This window comes from Pristis pectinata, chromosome 2 (genome assembly GCF_009764475.1).
Source record: "Pristis pectinata isolate sPriPec2 chromosome 2, sPriPec2.1.pri, whole genome shotgun sequence".
Taxonomy (NCBI): Eukaryota; Metazoa; Chordata; class Chondrichthyes; order Rhinopristiformes; family Pristidae; genus Pristis; species Pristis pectinata.
Window position 1 is genome coordinate 128,323,649 of NC_067406.1, and position 20,569 is coordinate 128,344,217.

The following is a 20,569-nucleotide window of genomic DNA, read 5'->3' on the forward strand; positions in this document are numbered from 1 at the left end:
CGGCAGAGGGCCCCATGAATTCAGGAGTTGTTTGGGTCTGCTGACTCCTCACGTATGTGTGCCACCAGTGGCTCTGTCCTCACACAGTTACACCACTCTACCACTGTCACTGCCTCCTCCTCCTGTGAGGCAGCTGCTTCTCTCTGCGTTTTTCCACATTTGCTCTTGCTGTAAAGGTGGCTGGAAAGCTCAAGAGTACAGACTGAACAATGTATGTACAAAGACATTCAGTCACGTTAGTATGTGAGACAGATGTTTTATAAAAACAGAGAGGAGAGATGCGAGCAGCTGAGGAAAGGCCAGTAATGTGAAGAAGGAATGAATGGACATCATATAGAACACATCCCACCCTTTATGGCACTCTCATCAAGTCCAAAACTTTGTGGTTGCCCTGCACCATGACTCCTAAAAGGAATGCACATCTTCTTTCAAACGATTCAGACTTTGCGTCGTGTGTCATGCCAGTCGGTGGGGCCGTCTGCATTTCCTGGAGACTTTAGAATGCAAAAGAAAAGCCAGTGTGTTGTATGTGCTTGTTATTACAGTGGTCATTTGCACAAGTAAGATGCATTCTGTTTGTCTTAAGGGCATTATTTACGTAATTGTGACTATGGAAGAAAGGATCAGTGCATAGACTTCTGTAAATTCAGTAGTGCTACACCATTGCTAAATGTAGAAAGCAAAAGCCATTTTCTGAGTTCGAGCTGTTTGAGCACAAGGTCTCACACTGATGTATCTGATCAAATCATGAAATTTGTTCTGGCGCTAATCCTTAGTCTTACCAATTAAAGAGCATGCTGATAGTTCTCTTGCCACTGTGTCTCAGACTCTTCCAGAGGTAGCTCAGGCAGGCTGCCTGCCTCCCCCTCACAGATGCTGCTCGACCCACTGAGCAGCTTCAGAAGATTGTTTGTTGCTCCAGATTCCAGCATCAGCAGTCTCTTGTATCTCTATACAAAGCAGATCCCTTCTTTCTTCAGTTGCTTCACCAGGGCTTTCACATCCCTGTGAGGAGCTCAGGGCATGTTCCTCTCCACATTGCATTGTCACCGCTTGCTGCAGTGTGTCTGCTGATGGTGGAGCAGTCTCCTGAAAGCATTGCAACTCATATTGTTTAGCTGCTTAACAAAGAGCCAGCAAGACTTTGATATTGGAATGCCAGTGCTGTTTCACAGCAACATTTGCCAAATAAGCAAGCGTTTGCTATTTCAAGTACAACAATGCGCTTTTAAGAGCTGATTATTGAATGTGGTGTTGGAAACGGTACCCCCAATAATTAACCTTTAACACACTAAGAATCCTAATGTTCTTTTTCGGCTGCATCCAATGTAAAGACATGCACACTTTAAACACTTTACAGTAATCAGCATTTCCAGATGATTGTATACCAACACTGAGAATATTTAGATGTAATTGTTTGCTTTTATTATTGATGCCTCCCCTTGAGATGACATTTCAATGTAAACGTTTTACTTTATACCCTGTATTTGTAATGAAGCTGAAATAATTGACATGAGCTGGGTCACTAAGTTATTGTTAACAGCCCTGCAACTATAAGGAAGAAAGTATTTTGAGCATCTTTTCCTTAGATAATCTTCTGGCTATCAAGCTGGGTACTGCACATGTGGTTAGGATTGAATAACACAAGGAACAGAAGCCCCCTGAACCTCTTCTACCTTTCAATATTAATTGATAATCTACCACCTCAACTTTCCCAGCCTTTCCTCATATATCTTGATTCTCTTAATATCCGAAACTACATCGCTCCCGCTCTTGAATACCCCAAACAACTCAGTAACTTCAACTCTTTGAGGTAGAGAGTAAAGATTCACTCAAAATATTTTCCCTCATTGCAGTCCTAACTCAGATGCTGCTCTGTCTTTGTGTATAGTTAAGAACAGGAGTGAGAGATTTTTGGACGTTAGTGAATCAAGAAATATCAGGGTAGGGTGGGAAAGTGGAGTTGAGATAGAAGGTTAGCCACCCAAATCTCATTAAAGTATGTCCAAGGGGTTTCATTACATGGAGTGAAATGTGCCCTAGTCTCTCAGAGGGATGTGCAAGCCTTGGTGGAAGCAACTGAAGAACGAAGGGCTCTGCTTTGTGTAATGGGAAGCAGGCAGCCTGGCAGAGGTGTCTCTGGAAGGATCTGAGATACAATTGTAAGATTGGTAATGATATCGTTTTTTTTATTATCACCAAGATACAGTCAAAAGCTTTTGTTTTTGTGCCATTCAGACAGATGATGCCATACATAAAAACACTGAAGTCATAAAACAAAAACAGAATGCAGAATATAGTGTTGCAGCTACAGAGAAAGTACAGCGCAGGTAGACAAATAAAGTGCAAGGGCCACGACAAGGTAGATTGGGAGATCAAGAATTCATCCTTAACGTTTGAGAGGTTCACTCAAGAGTCTGATAATAACAGGATAGAAGCTGTCCTTGAGTCTGGTGGTAAGTGCTTTTAAGCTTGTATCTTTTGTATGACGGGAGAGGGGAGAAGAGAGAATGACCAGGGTGGGAGGGGTCCTTGATTCTGTTGGCTGCTAGATTCCACCAAGATAGAATTTATAGGCAAGGTTGGGAGATGACTGTTGATTACATTTCAGAGCTCCCACTTAAATAGTAAAAAATATATGAAGCATATAGCAATCCAACAGCTACCTAGTGAAATAACTAATATCTCACTTGTGTTATGCACAGATTCAAAATATCCCTGGTTAAACTGTGGCACATTGGCACTAAAAAGAAAAATTGGAATAATCGTGATCAGTAGCAGATCATTATGATGAAGTTGCTTCATGTTTAGGATTTTTCCCCATGTCAGATTTATTTAAAAAAGAAACTACTTATAAGACTGCTGGTTCCCCCACAGAAGAGATGACGATTCTGTTTATTGCATCAGCAGTCAATTCTTTTTGTTCGGTCCAGGTGCCACACTGCATCCAGAGGCAAGGAATGGAATCAATTCATGAGATAGTGTTCTGTGCCTATGGCAACACGTGTTGTCACCTTATTTATATGACAGAAAATTGTAGAAACAGTAATAGACAGTGGTTTGCACAACCAGGGAAACCTATCCCCTTATCCCATCCCACTCTACCCCCTTACTTGACACTTATGACACTGCAATAAAGCACAGTGCTACTTAAAGGTCAAAATTATATATATTAACGTTGTGGGAGGAGGAAGCTTACATGTCACAAGTCAAGCTACCCACGCTTTACCAACAAATACACTGCATCTTGTTAGTTATCTTCTAAAGGATATTTGGAATTCCTTTATCAATAGGATCTATTACAGGAAAACTTTTGCAAAACTGTCATAAAACGGCCCAGTGGTTTGGAAATCCCTGTCAAGATGCTATTTATATGTTAGGACAACCTCACTTTACAGGTTTACTGTTCGAAAGGATGTTGTAAGGTTATAAGGGCACTCTGGTATGCTGTAACATTATCTATTACAATTGAACATACAATAAAACTGATAATCTGGCACAGTTGAGACTTCAGTGGTACTGAAATGGCAGATTTTCCAGACCATTGGATGCTATTCCTATTAAAACTCCCAAGGCATTGCAAATTCACTTTAAAAAAAACATTAATATTATTGTAATACATTTTCCAGGGAACCCGATTAGTTGAAAGGGAGCATGATAACTGTGAGTCCCAGTGAGTGGAAAGGGAGCTCAGGAACCAGGAGCCCGGTGAGTGTACAGGGAATGCAGCAAACCATACCTGGTGAGCCAGATGCTGAACTATCAGGATTTACGAATAGTCAGATCATCAGAGTTTTAGTGTATTTATAGAAAATAGATTGGCTCAATAATTAACACACAGACTGAAGGAAGAATCGGAGGGAGAAGGTGACTTTTTTTTCCACCCAGAGAGTGACGGAAATCAGGAACACTGACTGAAGGGACGGAGGCAGAAATTCTCATCACATGTAAAAAGTATCTGAATAAGCACTAGAGGGGTGCAGATGGAGAGCTGGACAGGGGCACAAGAGACTGCCAATGCTGGAATGTGGAGCAACGAATAATCTGCCGGAGGAGCTCTGCACGTCAAGCAACATCTGTGATGTGAAAAAAAATTTCACCCAACAGATGCTGCTCCTGATGCAAGGTTTCATCAACAGTTCCTCTCCCCACCCACGGATGCTGCTCGACCCGCTGAGTTCCTCCAGCAGATCGTCTGTTGCTGCAGCCGGACAGGGACTTGTCCTCCATCTATGCTGTAAATTATTCTGATTATATCATGTGTGACTGCAACAGTTTTGCTATCATTCGTTGGTATTTGAACTGAAGTGATTGCACATTTGCTGAATAAGACCGCTTTTCTGCACAACATTTCCAAAATTGAGTTTAAATTATTTCTGGTACAGGCCTTCCCCAAAACAGGACAAAAACTGGGAATGTCCTTCCATCCAAATCAAAATCAACCAGAATTTCCTAATCTAAGGGTGGGAAATTGGGCAGCCTAATTCACCTGTATTGCTTTCTTGATATTTAAATTACAGTTTCCTTATTTTGCAAAGGGAACACATACCTACATAATCTGATCCCAAATTCCAAGTGCAATTAAGTAAATTTCCATAAATCCATCCTTTAGCACTCAGGCTTAATAGGACATCAGATGAGAACTCTAGTTCAGTATGGAGTCGGGTCTTTATGACGCTCTGGGATCCAATCGATTTCCTGGGGATACTACAATCTGGCTAAAAGAAGTTAAAATGGTCTGAATGGATATGGTGGGTTGAGGGGCCTGTTTCTGTGCTGTATCACTCTGAAATAGAAGGGGTGTAGGACCATGCATTCACTGCCACTTTCTAATCTGAGCGATAATTCTGCTGCACTTTGCACTTTATGCATGAACTCGTGCTGCAATTTAAGCTTCGTGAAGTTTGCAGGAGCTAAAAGTACCTAACAATTTAAATTTTGAATAACATTGTTAATGACTCAAGAAACTAGTTTGCCAGAGGTTTAATAACAATTAGTTATTATTTCGAAGTACTGAATCACAAGACAAAGATCGTGTACTACATTAACCGGCCAAAGAAATACTTCCACACTCGCTCATTTTGGTTCAAAAATCTTACGAGCGATGAGTTGGCGCAAAAGATAACTGAACGTCCACATCAAGATGCCTTTCCTGATTTTAAAAAGAGAATGCACCTGGTTACACTAAATACAGGCATAGGGAGGGGGGGGGGGGATGCCAAGATCCCACTGCCCTACCTCCACGGTGTAAACCCAGCCAACGTCCATGTGACTGTGAGGGATGACGAACGCCTGGATGACATTGCTTTGCCCCGGGTGCCCGGCCAGCCGCCGCGCCGCCCCTGGAACGCCGAGACACAGCAGCGTTCCAAAAACTGTTACAGTAACAATCCCTCGAACGCCTTCCATTGTTGCAACATTCCTTCCGCCTTTCTGGGGAGTACGGAAAGAGAACGTGCCCAATTGCTCAGTACAAAAGAGACACACACACACACACCAATTTACCAAGCAATTACTGGGTTTGGCACAGGACGATATTTTTGACCCGCTACCCAGCAACTAGTTTTGACGTTTAACCTAGTTTGGTGCGCCTCCCCTCCCCCGTTGTATAGGGAATGTGTGTCGGTGCGTGTATGCATGTGTTTAATTCGAAACACGAGTCCCTTTAGCCTGTCACACATCTGACATTTCTACAACTGTCGGGAGGTGGAGCTACGTGCAGAATGTCTAGCTGTCAAATGGAATGAAGCAAATCCGGAAAAATCCATAAAAATGAACAGAATGTTTTATTTTAAATGATCATTTTAAAATAAAACAAAGCCTCACGGGTGGCCCAGTCCTGTGTATGTTTTTGATGTAGCTTACTTGAGCGATGAGGTATTGATATGGGAACCTGGAGCTTGACAAGATAGATGCAATCAGTCCATTACCAGTGGCATTGCTCATGGTAAATTAGAGAATATGATTACTATTTTGTCCCACACATATTAGCATTACTAAGTTATATGTCTTTCCTTATTTGTCACGTCCTCTTTTCTGCTTCTCTTTTTCTTCCAAGTTAGTTGCAATATAGAAGGAAGCCACCAATGGCTGCATTTGTTGTGTCAATATTGAGTAATATGTGGCCTAAACACCTCCCTGTTTCTTCCCTCCATCAATCACTGATGTCTCTCCTTGCTCCTGTTATATCCAGGAGGTGTTCACTTTCCCACCCGGCCTATCCTTACCCTCAGTTTCTTCTGCAAAAGCCGACTCAGCTCCAAGCCTTCCCTTCCCTTTTTCATCTAACCTCAGGACTCAGTCCACTCACTCATGGCCTTCAACAAGATTTCGCTTTCAAAACAAAACATTTTTAAAATGTTGAAACCAATTGCAAAACGTTGTACAAGATGTTGGTGAGGCCGCACTTGGAGTATTGTGTTCAGTTTTCATTGTCCTGCTTTGGAAAGATGCCATTACGCTGGAAAGAATGCAGAAAAGATTTACGAGGATGTTGCCAGGACTCGAGGGACTGAGTTATTCTCTCTCTCTTTCTTTCTTTCTCTCTCTCTCTCTCTCTCATTCTTTCTCTTTCTCTCTCTTTCTCTCTCTCTCTTTCTTTCTCTCTCTCTTTCTCTCTCTCTCTCTCCCCCCTGCTGCACCCACTTAATAGGTGTTAGAAAGCAAAATCTGTCTCAGTGTGTATGATATTAACAGTCATATTTTCTTAATTGCCATGGAGAAATAATTAGTTGAGTTCAAAGGCTCTTTTATTAATATTTAATTAACACTAAATAAAGGAGGTACTTTTTCTCACTTTCCCACTTTGTGCTTTTTAGCCGTCTTTTAAATGTTTGCAAAACCTTCAACGGTTGCGGACTAAAAACTTTTTATTTCTCTCTCATTCACAACACACAGCATCTCCAAGCAAAAATATAACTCATCAATGGTGCTAGTTGTGGATCAGTTGGTTGCATTTCCCACACTGAGTCATACACATCTATGGGTTCCAAGTCCCTCTCCAGAGACTTGTGCACAAAATCTTGGATAATACCCCAATGCAATATTGAGTAAGTGCTGCAGAGTTGACGGTATCCTTTCCTGATGAGGCAGTAAACTGATATCTTGCCTGTTTACTCATACAGACATCAAAGGTCCCAAACACTATTTCAAAGAAAAGTCAAGGAGTTCTCCAAAGTGTCCTTCTCAACACTTATGTCACAAAGAACATTGTTAAAAGAACAGCTTTTCTGGTCATTATCAGATTACTATTTGTGGGAGCTTGCTGAGCACATGGTGGCTCATAGAGGGCCTACACTGCAACAGTAATTACAAGTCAAAAACAACATATTTCAGAGATATTGGCTCAATCAAAGTTTGTGAAAGGCAATGAATCAATGCAACCATCTCTTCCTTTTAAAGCTTCTGAGATATGCCTTCTTGACTCTCAAGGAAATTAATCCATCTATTGATATGATAAAATAGTACTAAATAATTCTGGAAACTTAAGCAGACTTCACATTCTCAGATTGCAGAGTCAAATTCAACTCTCATCAGCATAGCTTTTCACTAAAATATCATATATGAGCTCTGGCCAAATGGTACCAAAGTTCAAAAGAGGTGGGAATATCTGTGGTGATTTTCATGAGCCCTTCACGAAACCTTTGAAGAAGATAATAAACTATTAGTATATATTAAATGGAGCAGGATTAATGTAAAATTGTGACCAGATGTTCCAAGAATAAAATATCAGTCAGATTTCTTTTCAATTTCTAAGGCGATGTGACAGTAGCAACCTTACAGGGAATGGAAGGACTCACCAGATATCCAAGCATCTGGTATCCTTTGACCAGGAGGGAAAATGTAGTTACGTGAAAGGTAAATTGGCTTATTATTGCCACCTGTACCGAGGTACAGAGAAAAACTTTGTTTTGCATGCCATCCATACAGATCAATTCATTACAACAGTGTATTGAGGTAGTACAAAGGAAAACAATAACAGAATGCAGAATAAAGTGTTACAGTTACAGAGAAAGTTCAGTACAGGCAGACAATAAGGTACAAGGGCATAATGAGGTAGATTGTGAGGTCAAGAGTCCATCTTATTGTACTAGGGGACTGTTTAGTAGTCTTATAACAGTGAGATAGAAGCTGTCCTTGAACCTGGTGGTCCATGCTTTCAGGCTTTTGTATCTTCTGCCCAATGGGAGGGGGGAGAAGAGAGAATGCCTGAGGTGGGTGCGGTCTTTGATTATGTTGGCTGCTTTACCGAGGCAGTGAGAAGTGTACACAGACTCCATGGGGCGAGGCTGGTTTCCGTGACGTGCTGAGCTGTTAGATTAGATATCTATGAGGAATTTTATGATTTAGGGCACTAGAATACTTCACTTACAGTTAACCAGAATTCATTGTGCAAATGTGGAAGAGTTTGGTTGACCAACATGTATAGGCCTGGTAAGTTTCCCTTAGAATCAGCTTCTGTATTTGTATTAAAAGGCCATTTATAGCCTCATACATGATTTGGAATTATCCTTGAACTTTGTGCCTATTTCAGCTATGGCAACTCATTATTTCGTGTTAGTATGGCAATTCCTATTAGACATTTGGTAACATTTTCAACTGCACTTATATGACAATTTTTAATCAAATTTTCAAAAGCTCCAGTTGTAGTTCGGAACCTTTTAGATATTTTTAAGCATTGGTTTCAATCAAATAATAAAAGGCTGACTTTATTTGTAGCTGAAACCAAAGACAACGACAAGAATTTAAACACGACTGCTTTAAATATATCCCTATCGTATACATGTGTGTGTATCCTCTTGGTCTTCTTGATTATAAGACATGGTGAGGTATACACCTGTTGGTTCCCCACCATTCCCCCAACCATCCTTAGTTCTTAGTTCTGTCAGCACTAACCACGGTTTACATATATTTGGAATATTTCACTTTCAAACCCGTTATCAAAAAGAGTAATACAATAAGTTTTGCAACATATGTCACAAAATGGGTTTGAGGTTGTAAGCAGTTTCTTAAACTCCCATGAAATGTACTTGGTTTTAAAGGTCAGAACAAAATAATGCAGAGTACTTTATATTGTCACAGAAATATCTAAAGCTTGAGGTTACATGTTTATATTAGGTGCTAAAATGTTTCCAATACTTTGGTCCCATTGTTAGCAGTATGCTAAACTTTGGAAGATATATTCAAATTTATTTAATGTATTAGATAGTCTGCTTAGCTATGGCTTTGAAGATACTACTTTTAAATTTCTGTATATGTGAAAGTTTTCATCATCTTTTGCTCATGCTTTCGCCAGGAAGTCTGAATGTTGGTATTGGTGGGTAAGTGATATCTCTTATATCTCCAATATAATCTGTGTAATGATAATATCATACAAATCCTATCAAATTGCATCTGCAACTATTTTGTAACAGTCTATCTCAAAATAGACCTAACTCATTAATACAAAAACTATTTTAAAAATGGTGAAAGGGGTAAAAGCAGGCTGTAAACGGATGCTGTGTTAAGCCATGGCTGTTTAAATTTTAGCTTACAACTTCAGTCCGAGTAAATGATTTATCATAATTTAAACTTAATTGGAGGCGTTCAAGTAGACTTGCAGACTTAGTATTCAAGTGCTGATTTGACATTCATCCGCTGATTATATTGTTGCTGCAAACGGTTCCGGCTGCTGTTTTATCCACACTGCAGCAATCTCCAGGATGGTCCGGGACTGAGGATGGTGCACTCTGGAGGTCCTGGGGAGGACGCCCAGAGGAGCAAGAATGTTCTGTACTTTCAGGAGGAGGGAGTCCATTTTCCCTTTTGTTCTGTCCTTTTACTGAACAGCTAATGTTACTGTGCCTGGTCTGATAACCCAATAACCCTCCTGCAGACCAAAGAGGCCAATGAACAAGGTGCCCATGGTGATGGACACTCCCTTCCAATTGGAATGCTGTCCAATCAGATAACATATGGCAGCACTTATTTCCAGGTAATGTGCTCAGGGAATTTTTGGAATAAGTTTTGTTTGAGTGTTAGTGAAGTATTAAAAATTGCCCTCAATTTCAAAGGCCCCTTCAAACCTCCAGCACTGTGAACAGTTAAAGGTGATGTACCAGTAAACACTGTGTAGAATCTTCTGAATCAACTTGCTTACTTTTAATTAATCATTAGTAGAGGATATTAGTTCAAGTGCTCACAGCCAAAAAGCTATGGAATCTACAAAATGTGTATCAGCAGACGTTTTAAGTAGCGGTAGCCTCTCAACGAACTCTGGTGGACATACTAACCACAACTCCTTTTCTCAGATGGTGTCTTGTACTAAATATAGCCCAATTTGGCATTTCAGCTTAAGATCCCATTTTGGCCACCTCAAGGACTCTGCAGAGCCTAAAGTACCTGGAGTAAATAATTCTCCATATATTTTCTGTATTTAAAATGCTTCCCTTAGTTATTTCAAATTAATGTAAATTTATGGTATATTTATCAACATATTTCAGCCAAAATGTGTTAGAAAGGACTTTCCCAACTACACTCTAATTCTACAGGCATTATAGCTTTCATCTGCTGGCATGGGCTTGTGCAGGCTCATTTTGGAGGGCCACTTTAAACAGACATATATTGTTCATATTCTATGTTTCAAAAATACATCTTATTCACAATATATACAATAAATGCATTCAGTCCATGTCTTTCTCTAGAATTCATTGCATCATCAGTTCAATACATTCTCTTAAAACATCATTCCACTCATGTTTTCTCCTTAAACAATGCTCCCCTGAAGAGTTTGGGAATCTTCCTTTTATTTCAAAAATATACATCACTCCAAAAGTATATACAGGAAATACAATCAGTACACATCTTTCTTTACATCAAATCAATACATACAGCAAAAATGCATCAATGATGCTCTTATTTCCTCATTAAACAATAAACTCATGGAGTGTTCAAGATGCTGTTACACAGGACATAGCTCCTCGGTGTTCAGAGGGCAGGACCCTGGACTGTTCTGCTTCCCCACAAAACCTTAGCGGTAGCTGTACCGAGTGTCAGTGCACCCTTCAACACATACTCCTGCACCCCGGAACATGCCAACATTTGCTTACGGACATCTCCCTACACTGGAAGATCAACAAGTTTTGGGCAGACCAGACTGTGTCTTTCACCAAACTGATGATCTTCCAGCAGCAGGTGATGTTTTGAAAGCTGTTGTATGCAAATTGGGTATTGCATTTCCTATGTGACAATGATGACTGCACCTCAAAAGGTCCTTTATTGATTATAAAGCGCTTTGTAATGTTCCAAAGTTGTGATAATAAGATTTGAAAAGAAGTCTTTCCCTTTTATTGGAAGGAAATCAATTTTCTGAATTTGTCTTTATTTGCATTAATTGTTACAATTCTTATTTTGTTTTATTTACTAAGTAAGTAACACAATAGCTAGCCTTGTTATAAAACTATATGACTGTGGAAAGTGTTATCATTATGTGATAACTTCATAAAATCTCAAATATACACCATATTATATTCCTTAGTTATTCTGCACCTGCATTTGTATATCTTTTGCTGTGCTTACATTGTACCTATTACTGTTTAGTCCTGAACCAAACAAATCAAAATGTTATGAATATATTAGTTCTTCACATTGTTATGAACCAGCAACAAAAGAAACACACTGGATCATGATTCAGTGTTAAAAACTACTTTATTAATAACTACTTATGATAAAAAGAAAAATAAAAGTAAACATGTTAGAATGTTAGAAGTAAAAATGTTAAACCTCGAACATTAACCCCAAAACTGAACTCGTCGTGTGTGTGTGGCAAAGTCCCGAACTCCAGGTCCAGGAATGGTTCTTAAAGTTCAGTTCAGCAAGCCATAAGGTGAAACATGAGCAAAGGCTTCTTCAACAACCACCGTTGTCTGAAGATGAAACGTAGATGTAGAGAGAACATAGAGAGTAATTACAAAATCCAGATGTTCCACGATGGAACCCAAACAACACCTCAGTGTTTACTCGGTAGTGACTTCCTCACCCCGAAAAGCATCCGAATCGTGGCCGTCCACACAGATACCTGTTTCCCTCTACAGGTCAGCAACAAAGTGAACTCCACTGGATTACTCCCAATTTCCATACCTGGATTGTAGTAACAGACACAGTTATTGTTTCTCATCCATCGATAGAGAAAACTAGCAGGCTGGTGTCTCTCTCTCTTTTCTCTCTCTCTATTCTCAGACTGACTTCGACTGACTTCTTCAACGTCATTACGTCCTTTATCTTCTGTTGACATAAGCACGCACACACACACACACACACACACACACACACACACACACACACACACACACACACACACACACCACTATGCTCTATCTTAACAACATAGAGATTAAACTCTAATTTTCTCAAAAGCTAAGTAGAAACCTTATCACACATTTCATACAGCCTTTGTCCTATCTCCCTTTGTTGGCCTATTGAAGCTATTCAATGGAGATTGATTTGGCTACTGGCATGAATTAGCAACAATGAAAACTAAAACAAACAAAATAAGACAGCACAAAAAAGATACATAACAGTGATAAGATTCTCATTTAGCCTTTTAAGAAAATCAGTATTTAATCAATGTATAAAACCATTATGTTAATCACATTTTGCTGCACTCTGTTCAGAACTAAACATGTGAGATGTACATTATGAGCAGGGCAAAAGGAGATAAGAATGTGTATGTACAGAGTGCATGAATGATTTACATGCCTGAGTTTGTAAAGCATCACAAAAACAAGTAGTAATGAAGTTCTCCAACATGAAGAGCATGAAAAAATAGAGAAATTCTCCTTGAATCTACTTGTACATAGAAGTACTCACTTCCAGAGTGATGGATGGTACCAAACACCAGTCTTTGGCTTTCTGTGTTTAGTTACTCCTTGATGCTCCCATGACTTTACCATTGGATCGGGAAAATAGTGTAAGAGAGACCAAGATTGCAGAGAGATAGTATGATATTGAGTGTCATTAATAAAGACATAGGTGGATATTATTGGCATAATCTTTTTGTTAAAGTTGGATTGGTTGCAACATTTTCAAATATACTAAGACTAAATGAACAAATGAACATTTTCTATTGTGAAGGGTAAATCAGGAGATAGAAAGTGTCAAAATTACAGAAGTTTTCTAAAATATGTATGTAGATCTCAGCTTTCAAACATAACACATCCATGGCTAGAATAAATAAATAAATAAACATGGTTGAAAGGAAATTTTCAAAATGATTGCAATATTTTGACAGGCTGATCTGCAGTAAGTGAGCATTGGTTCATAATTATTACAAGAATAAATGAGGTGAGATTTAAGTATATCTCCCACACATCAAAATGTGCATTTGTATACCTCCTTTCACTACAACCCACAATGCCACCCAGCCAATGAAATACTAATGCAGTGTGATCATGGCTGTTATTTAAGATCACAGCTGAAAATTTGCATAGAGTAAGCTCCCATAAGCATTGCCGTGATAGATTATCTGTTCACCACAGGTTTATTAAAGGACAATCTCAAGCAGCATATCAAATTAATTCCCTGCTCTTCTTCAAAAAGGTGCATTGATATCTTTTATGTTCATATAAAAAAAGCAGACAGGGTGAAAGATAACACCTCTACGAGCTTAGAGCTGCACTACAGCACCAGCCTCTATTTTTCTTGCTCAAATCTTTCGACTGGAAATCAAACCCAGAACCTTCTGGCTCAGAATTAAAGAATTACCAACTGAGCTGCAGCTGACACAAAGAATGATTTACTGCAGGTGGTGAATGAAGAGACTGTGATATTATCTCGAAAGGAATCGCATGGAAAAAGAAATAATATGTATACAGTCTGTCATCTCAGTATACCCCAAAGTGCTTGAGAACCAATGGTGCTTCTTTGGAAGTGTCCCTTCTGTTCTAATATTTTATTTGGAAAGAATGAATAGATGAAAGATAAAGACAACTCAGCAGGTCAGGCAGCATCTGTGGCAAGAGAAACTATACTATTCCCATCCATAGATTCTGCACAACGTGCTGAGTATTTCCAGCAGTTTCTCTTTTATTTGAGATTTATAGCATCTGCAGTATTTTCCTTGTCAAGGACCTTGGGGGGAGAAAACAGGGTTGATCATCAACATAAGCAATTATTTCTTTGATTACTGTTATCTCTCCAGTTTCTGTGGTCATTAGCTTCCTAACTCCCACTATTTTCATTAGTTGGCCCCCTTGTGGGTGAGGATTATACTAAATAAAAGTGATGACGCACATGATTTTGTACCTCCGAACCTAGTTGTCCCACCTGTGGTGGAGTCTAAGATCCTAAATTTATCTCTCAGAACTGGGCTGGGAGCAAATCAGGATCCCAGCAACTGCCCAAGAAATAAGCAGAGAGTCGGAGGTAACCGGCTGACATTATAGGGAAAAAATGTTTTCTATTCCAACAGGTGTTCTGCAACTAAGCAGAGTTTAACTTTTCACAATCTAGCAGAATACTGGAGAGACTGGAGCTAGTGGACTGTTCAGGCGAACCTTCACCGATCTAAATGTTAGTTTTAAAGAATAGCTCAGTCTGAGATGATAAACACCACACTATTTTAATAAAAAAAATCACTTTAAATCCGGAAAATCTTCAAAATCCCCTCTATGAGTCAACCGAGGGTACCCTGCTTGGCGTTGTCTGATTGGACAACCGAAAGCTCCTCAGTGGGGAATCGCCCGGTTGGCTCTGGCGCAATTGGCTCGCTCAGCTGTCAATCAGGACAGCCCCCATTCATGGCCAAGCCAAGTCGATCAGCCAACAGATGATTAAGGAGCGTCGTGTTGGGGTGTGACCGAGTGTTGGCTCTAGTCTCCCGGTTGTAACGGTGGGGCGAACTCGCAGCCATGAGAAGTAAGCAGCAGTAGGACACACACAGAGCGGCATAGCGTAATATCAGGCTAGTTTGTCTCTATCGACATACTAGATGTACGTTGAATTGATGCACTGTTTATGAATTTGTCTTTTTAGGAGTCGGAGGCTGTGGGAACGATGTTCAGTGGTGCTTCACCCAAGTGAAAGGTACCTCAGACCTTGATATATCTGAAGGTAGGATGTGAATCTGTCATCCTCTGCTCTGTGGTGGAAGTGGTATGTGTATCTTTTGTAAACACCCAAACACACCCACCTCTGTTGAATTCCAGGTTTCTCATTCCATCCTCAGATTTTGGTCTTGTACTTCTATCTTCTAATGTGTTTAAAATGTGTGGATGAGAAATGTGCGTGTGTAGTTATTTGAATTAATTGACTAGTAAAATGGAGTGTGAGCGCTCAAATATTAATTTGGTGCGTTAGGAATTGATTTGTCTTCCTGGAATTTTTAAATAACCCCGAGGAATTTGTTGTATCAAGACTATCAACGACAAGGAACATTAATTATTGCCGTTTATTTTTATGTTAAGAAAGGTTTGGAGAATGAAAAGAGTTGTACAAGAGAAATGAAAAATAAGGTTACATAAACAATTCAATGCTATTTTGCTCTTTGTTTTAGTATACTCTGACTTGTGTCTGGTAGTTAGTATGAATATCTGTTATGAACTGGTTTCCTCAAAACCTTTTAAAATTGGTGGGTACCAAGAAACTTAAATTTGATAAATGTCTTCAGTAAAATACAGGTGTAAATTCATCATCCAGAATTATTTTGGTGCAGGTGAGTCAACCAAATTCCATTCATTGAACTGAAGAGTACTTGGAAATGAATGATGACACATGACAAAAAAAAACTGTTTTTTCCCCCTTAAGTCCATTTAAGGTAGGATTTGTGCCTTTCTGTGACTCATTCACTGGAAATATCATTTTACTAGATTTGATTTGTTTTAATTTCTATCTTCCTGTTGCTTGGAATTGATCTCCCCAACAGAACAGTTTCTGGGGCCGTGCTTGAACTGTACCACCTATTGGTTTTTCTAAAACAGACTTTTCTGTTTTGCTGTTCTCTGTATCAGGAAAGTGATTGCCCAGGGTGGTACTACAAATGTACTGTCCTTGCGTAGCTAACTTCCTTGGGTTGTGTCCTTTGGTGAATGCAGCTGTCTGTTGAACTTGATTTTTGCTTTCTTTCCTTTTTTTTTGGGGAAAAAAAAAGCATAATGTGATGCCAATCCTATTTTAAATCTATCATCACTTTATAATGAAATATTTAGTTCGTGATCACATGTATTTGCATGAATTTGGATAACTGTATGTTTTGTCTCTTGAGATGTGTGTCTGTAAAGTTTTACATTGTTCTTTTGGGAAAGTTAGTTTAGGCGACCAATATTTGTCTGGCGGATGATGGAGTTGCATCTCCTAACCTGGACAATGGAAGTGTTCCTAGTAAATGGATTTTATTGCTTCTGGTATGACCACAGTTCTATTTGAATGTCTACTTCTGGATCATTACATTTGACCATTCTTTCCTCCAAGGTTAAAAATCTCATTTGACATGGTTAATTGCTACGAGAGTGTACTTCTCCTTAAAGGTGGCAGAATAGGTGCATTTCTTTAAGATATTTACTATAAGCTCTGATGTAAGGCTGCGCGTAGACTGTTGAAGACATTTTTAAACGGTTTATTAATAATTGAAGGATCATTGCTTCATTTTCAAAATTTAACTTTGCCTAATCTTGACCTGTTAAATGATAATTGAGTATACAAAGTAAATAAGATTTAAGGCACGTGTAACAACTTCAATTGGTAGGAAATGGAAGCCAATTCTCAGAAGTTCAGATATTCAAATGTGTTACTTAAGAGGGTATCCTGAAAATTAGAGGGATGGAAACATTCCACTGTGTAGGATACAGATGTTTGAAGACATGACTGTTGATGGCAAGGATACAAGAAGCCAGTTTTGGAGTAATTCTGAGTTCGAATGTGGTTGTAGGGATGGAGGGTACAGAAATTAACAATTGAAGGAATTTGGGTAGAGTACTGAGCATTTTAAGAGACGTCACATTGGTAGATGTGGACCAGTTAGCAGAAATGAGGATATACGCAACGTATGAGCTTGGATTTATAGAGGCTTTAACATGGGAGGCAAGTCAAGACCAGGTTGCATGGTTGAAATCCAGAAACTGGCTCTCTTTTTTAAAAAAAAGCTTGGATGGGAGGTTCAATACAAACTGAGTTAGGATTGAAGATGGCTGTTGTTGTTATTTGAGATGGATGTAAGCAGTATTGTTGGGGTCAGGAGCTCATTTTGGGGCATATAAGGTGCTGAGGTTATGAACAGTTGGAGTGGAAGCTGTGTTTGGAGGAAGATCTAGAGGCTGGAGGGTGACTATCTCAAAATATCTGGCCAGTTGGGCCAGAAATGAAAAGGGATTTTTTTTTCATTCAGAGGCTGGTGTATTTTTAAGAAATTTAGTATGCAAGAGGTCTGGAGGTTTAGATCTCGAGTACATTCAAGATGTAGACAGTTGGGTTTTTGCAAGCTGTGGAAACATAGATATGGGGGAAAGGAATACTGAAGTAAGAAAGCAACCATGATGGTGGAGACGTGAGGGGGTGAATGGCCTACTGTTTCTTTTAATTCTTAAGAGGAAGGGGCTATAACCATGATATTCCCTAATATTTCACATGGAACTGGTCAGTTTTTTGGGAGATAAAGAATCTTTAGATACACACTGCAACACACACAGGAGCTGGAGGAACTCTGTGGGTCAGGCAGCATCTTTGGAGCGAAATGGACAGTCAACGTTTCCAGTTGAGACACTTCATCAGGACTAGAAAGAGGGGGGATAGCTAGTATAGAAAGGTGGGGGAGGGGTGGAGCATGGTACATTGTGATGACTTCTTGAACTTAAAATTGACAAATGTCTGTGGATCTCCTGTGATAGCTGAGTTAATTACTGACTATCCAAACATCATAATGCTTGTCTGTGCACTACTGAGGAAGATAAATCACCTGGCATTGAGTAAACATGCTGACGACAATCTCTCCATAATATGTTAATGAAACACAATTTGAAAACCTCGCAGAACATTTTTATTTATCAATGAAATTAGAAAACAGTGAAGAATCCCTTTTTATGGGTGGGGGAATGTAAAGGGTTATGTGGTTTCCAAGTTCAGAGTGGATTGTACATGGCTTGTGAATATAATGGATATAAGACCTCCTGTATTTGTATTCCATATTTTCTCCCATTAATCAGCACAAAGGGTGTAGCTTTTTAGATGTATTTTGATCGCTAGGGAAATGTTACAGATACACTTCCCTGCATCATGGTGATAATGTCGTCTTCTATTAATAGTGTTTGGTACTTTTGTACTGTGAAAGAGCAGTTAATGTGCTTGCAAGAAATTGCTTGTCACTGGTAACCAAGGAAGATTGCTATTTTGCAGTGTACCTTAAATTGACTGTACTTTTTAATTAATACTAAACATCTGAATTTTAAACTTGGTTCATAGTCCTGGTCAGATGTTACACTTGATAATTTACACACTCGTGTTACTTTTTACAGAACAATAGCTTTTGACTGACATCAAAACACTTTCTCATTATCTATTGTCAGCAATGTTAAATTGTTTACAAATATTAAAATGTTTGTTTTCTTTCTCTCCTTCACAGTATCTGTAATGAATGTCATAGATTTAGCTTATTTGTTGACTATTCCAGTATGATTGCAACACAAAGTATTGTTTGAAATGTGGTCGCTTTCTACAATAGGAATGGAACTGCAGTAATTTTTGTTTGTCTATTTATAGTCTTCTAGAGAGGTTTTGTGTATATGTCACATTTAATGGAATTTTTGTCTGTTCATCTCCACCAGCTCCAGTGGAGCTGGTTTTTAATGTTTTGTTGTTTGAACCATCTGCCTACCACTGTTGCAACTTAATGCTTCACCAAATGTTCTTAGGAAAAATATTTTTTACTTAATTGTTTTGATAACGTTGCACTAGTGTGACAGTATGTTAGCTAGCTGCAGGATGACGCAGCTTGGGAGGAGCAGAATATAAACTGACTTGTGTTCTCTGACTTTTCCCATAAACTTGAATAGAGGATGAAAGGCAGATTATCACCTCACCTTTCTGCAATGCAGAGGTGTGTAACATTGGGCTGGGCAATTTTCTTTCAAAAAGTATTGATACCTAGTTGTTGTTTTTATTTTAAATGGCTCAATATCCTTTTTTTAAAAAACAGAATTTACATCTTATATTGGTTACTGTTTCTTTGAAGGGCCCAATACTGCAAGTATAAAATCTCATTGCAGTGGACCATTTGTGTGCAAAGCTTTTCTTAGCTCATTGATAGAAAACATCATTAGGTCAAAATGAATTTAACCAGATTTGATCATTTTATGGATTAAGCTGAAAATGTATGTATGAACCTACAAATCGTAGAATTCAATGCAACTATTTTAAGAATGTTCACCATGTGAAAGAGAACATCTGCAACGTAGACACCTAACAGAATGGGGGTAGGTAGAGATGAAAATCAGGAAATGCTCGGCAGTTCGGGCGGCATCAATAGGAGAAAATAAATTTCAGGTCAATAGTCTTTATTGGGACTGCACTAAGGATGGTTCACAAATTGGGTTCCTGAGTGCTTTATAATTCAACCTTGAGAACTGGGTTTGTATTCCACACTGTTTTGAACTGCACATAGCCTAAATTTTCAGCTTGTTTTAAAGTTGGCAGTCACATTTGGAAGAACTACCACAAATTGCATCTTTCAACTCTAAGCAAGCTAAAGAATTTATGAATTTACTTGGAGTGTTGATTTTTCTTTTGGCTGTTACTGCTTTTTGTCACAATTGGGTGAGGAAAGCAATTGTAACTTGTTTACTGAAAACCTAAATTTCAGTGCTTCATTAGCAGAATTTGGCCTCTGCTATCACTACACCCCCACAATTACTATATTTTATGTAGTTTTTTTTAACAATAAAGCAAGCGATTGCACAGTGGAAATTTGGCTTATTTATGAGCAGAATGAGCTTTGCATCCTTCAACACCAGTTTATTGCTATTTAACACTGAAACATTAAGACTTCATTCAAAAGTAACACTTTTGGTCATCCTTTCACTTGCTTTCTATGAGATATGTGATTAATTATTGTGGTGCATTTCTATCATAGACACCATTTTAACTCTCTCTTGTTCCTGATCTGAGTGCTTGATGTATCTTGGGCAGTTCTTCCAGAGCAAAGATTACTTCTGCTGCTTCTGAGGTGGTTATTGAGGCCCATATGGGATTCATTGAAGGGGCTGGCAGTGAGTTTGAGAGTCTGAGTCATAGCATGAAAACAGACCCCTTAACTCATTGAATCCATACTAACTGCCAAGCACCCTTTTACAATAACCCTGCGTGGGTCCCATTTTGTTCTCTCCACATTCCCATCAACTCTCTCCTAGATTCCATTCTCTCCCTCACACACCAGGAGCCAATTTAGTGTCCAATTAACTTGCCAACCTACACACCTTTGGTTATAGGAAGAAACTGATACGGTGACAGAGAGAGCATGCGAACTTCACACACAACACTGGAGGTCTAAATTGAACTCTCCTCACTGGAGCTGTGAGGCAGCAGCTCTGTTAGCTGTGCCATTGCTCCT

General features: G+C 39.1%; 2 protein-coding genes across 4 annotated transcripts in view; one reads left to right on the forward strand and one right to left on the reverse strand.

Moving 5' to 3' along the window:
* man2b2 (mannosidase, alpha, class 2B, member 2) overlaps positions 1 to 5,479 on the reverse strand; it is a 59,607-nt gene extending 54,128 nt beyond the window's left edge. Inside the window, exon 1 of one of the 2 annotated variants that reach the window (XM_052039016.1) lies at positions 5,239 to 5,479. In XM_052039016.1, the coding sequence (XP_051894976.1) occupies positions 5,239 to 5,409 (171 nt within the window). In that variant the 5' untranslated portion in view covers positions 5,410 to 5,479. The remainder of the gene's footprint in view (positions 1 to 5,238) is intronic. The other variant, XM_052039024.1, reaches the window with a different exon arrangement.
* Positions 5,480 to 14,801: 9,322 nt separating this feature from the next.
* LOC127586356 (serine/threonine-protein phosphatase 2A 55 kDa regulatory subunit B gamma isoform) overlaps positions 14,802 to 20,569 on the forward strand; it is a 232,718-nt gene continuing 226,950 nt past the window's right edge. Inside the window, exons 1-2 of one of the 2 annotated variants that reach the window (XM_052044252.1) lie at positions 14,802 to 14,892; positions 15,010 to 15,087. In XM_052044252.1, the coding sequence (XP_051900212.1) occupies positions 14,886 to 14,892; positions 15,010 to 15,087 (85 nt within the window). In that variant the 5' untranslated portion in view covers positions 14,802 to 14,885. Of the gene's footprint in view, positions 14,893 to 15,009; positions 15,088 to 20,569 lie in introns of those variants that run through there. The other variant, XM_052044280.1, reaches the window with a different exon arrangement.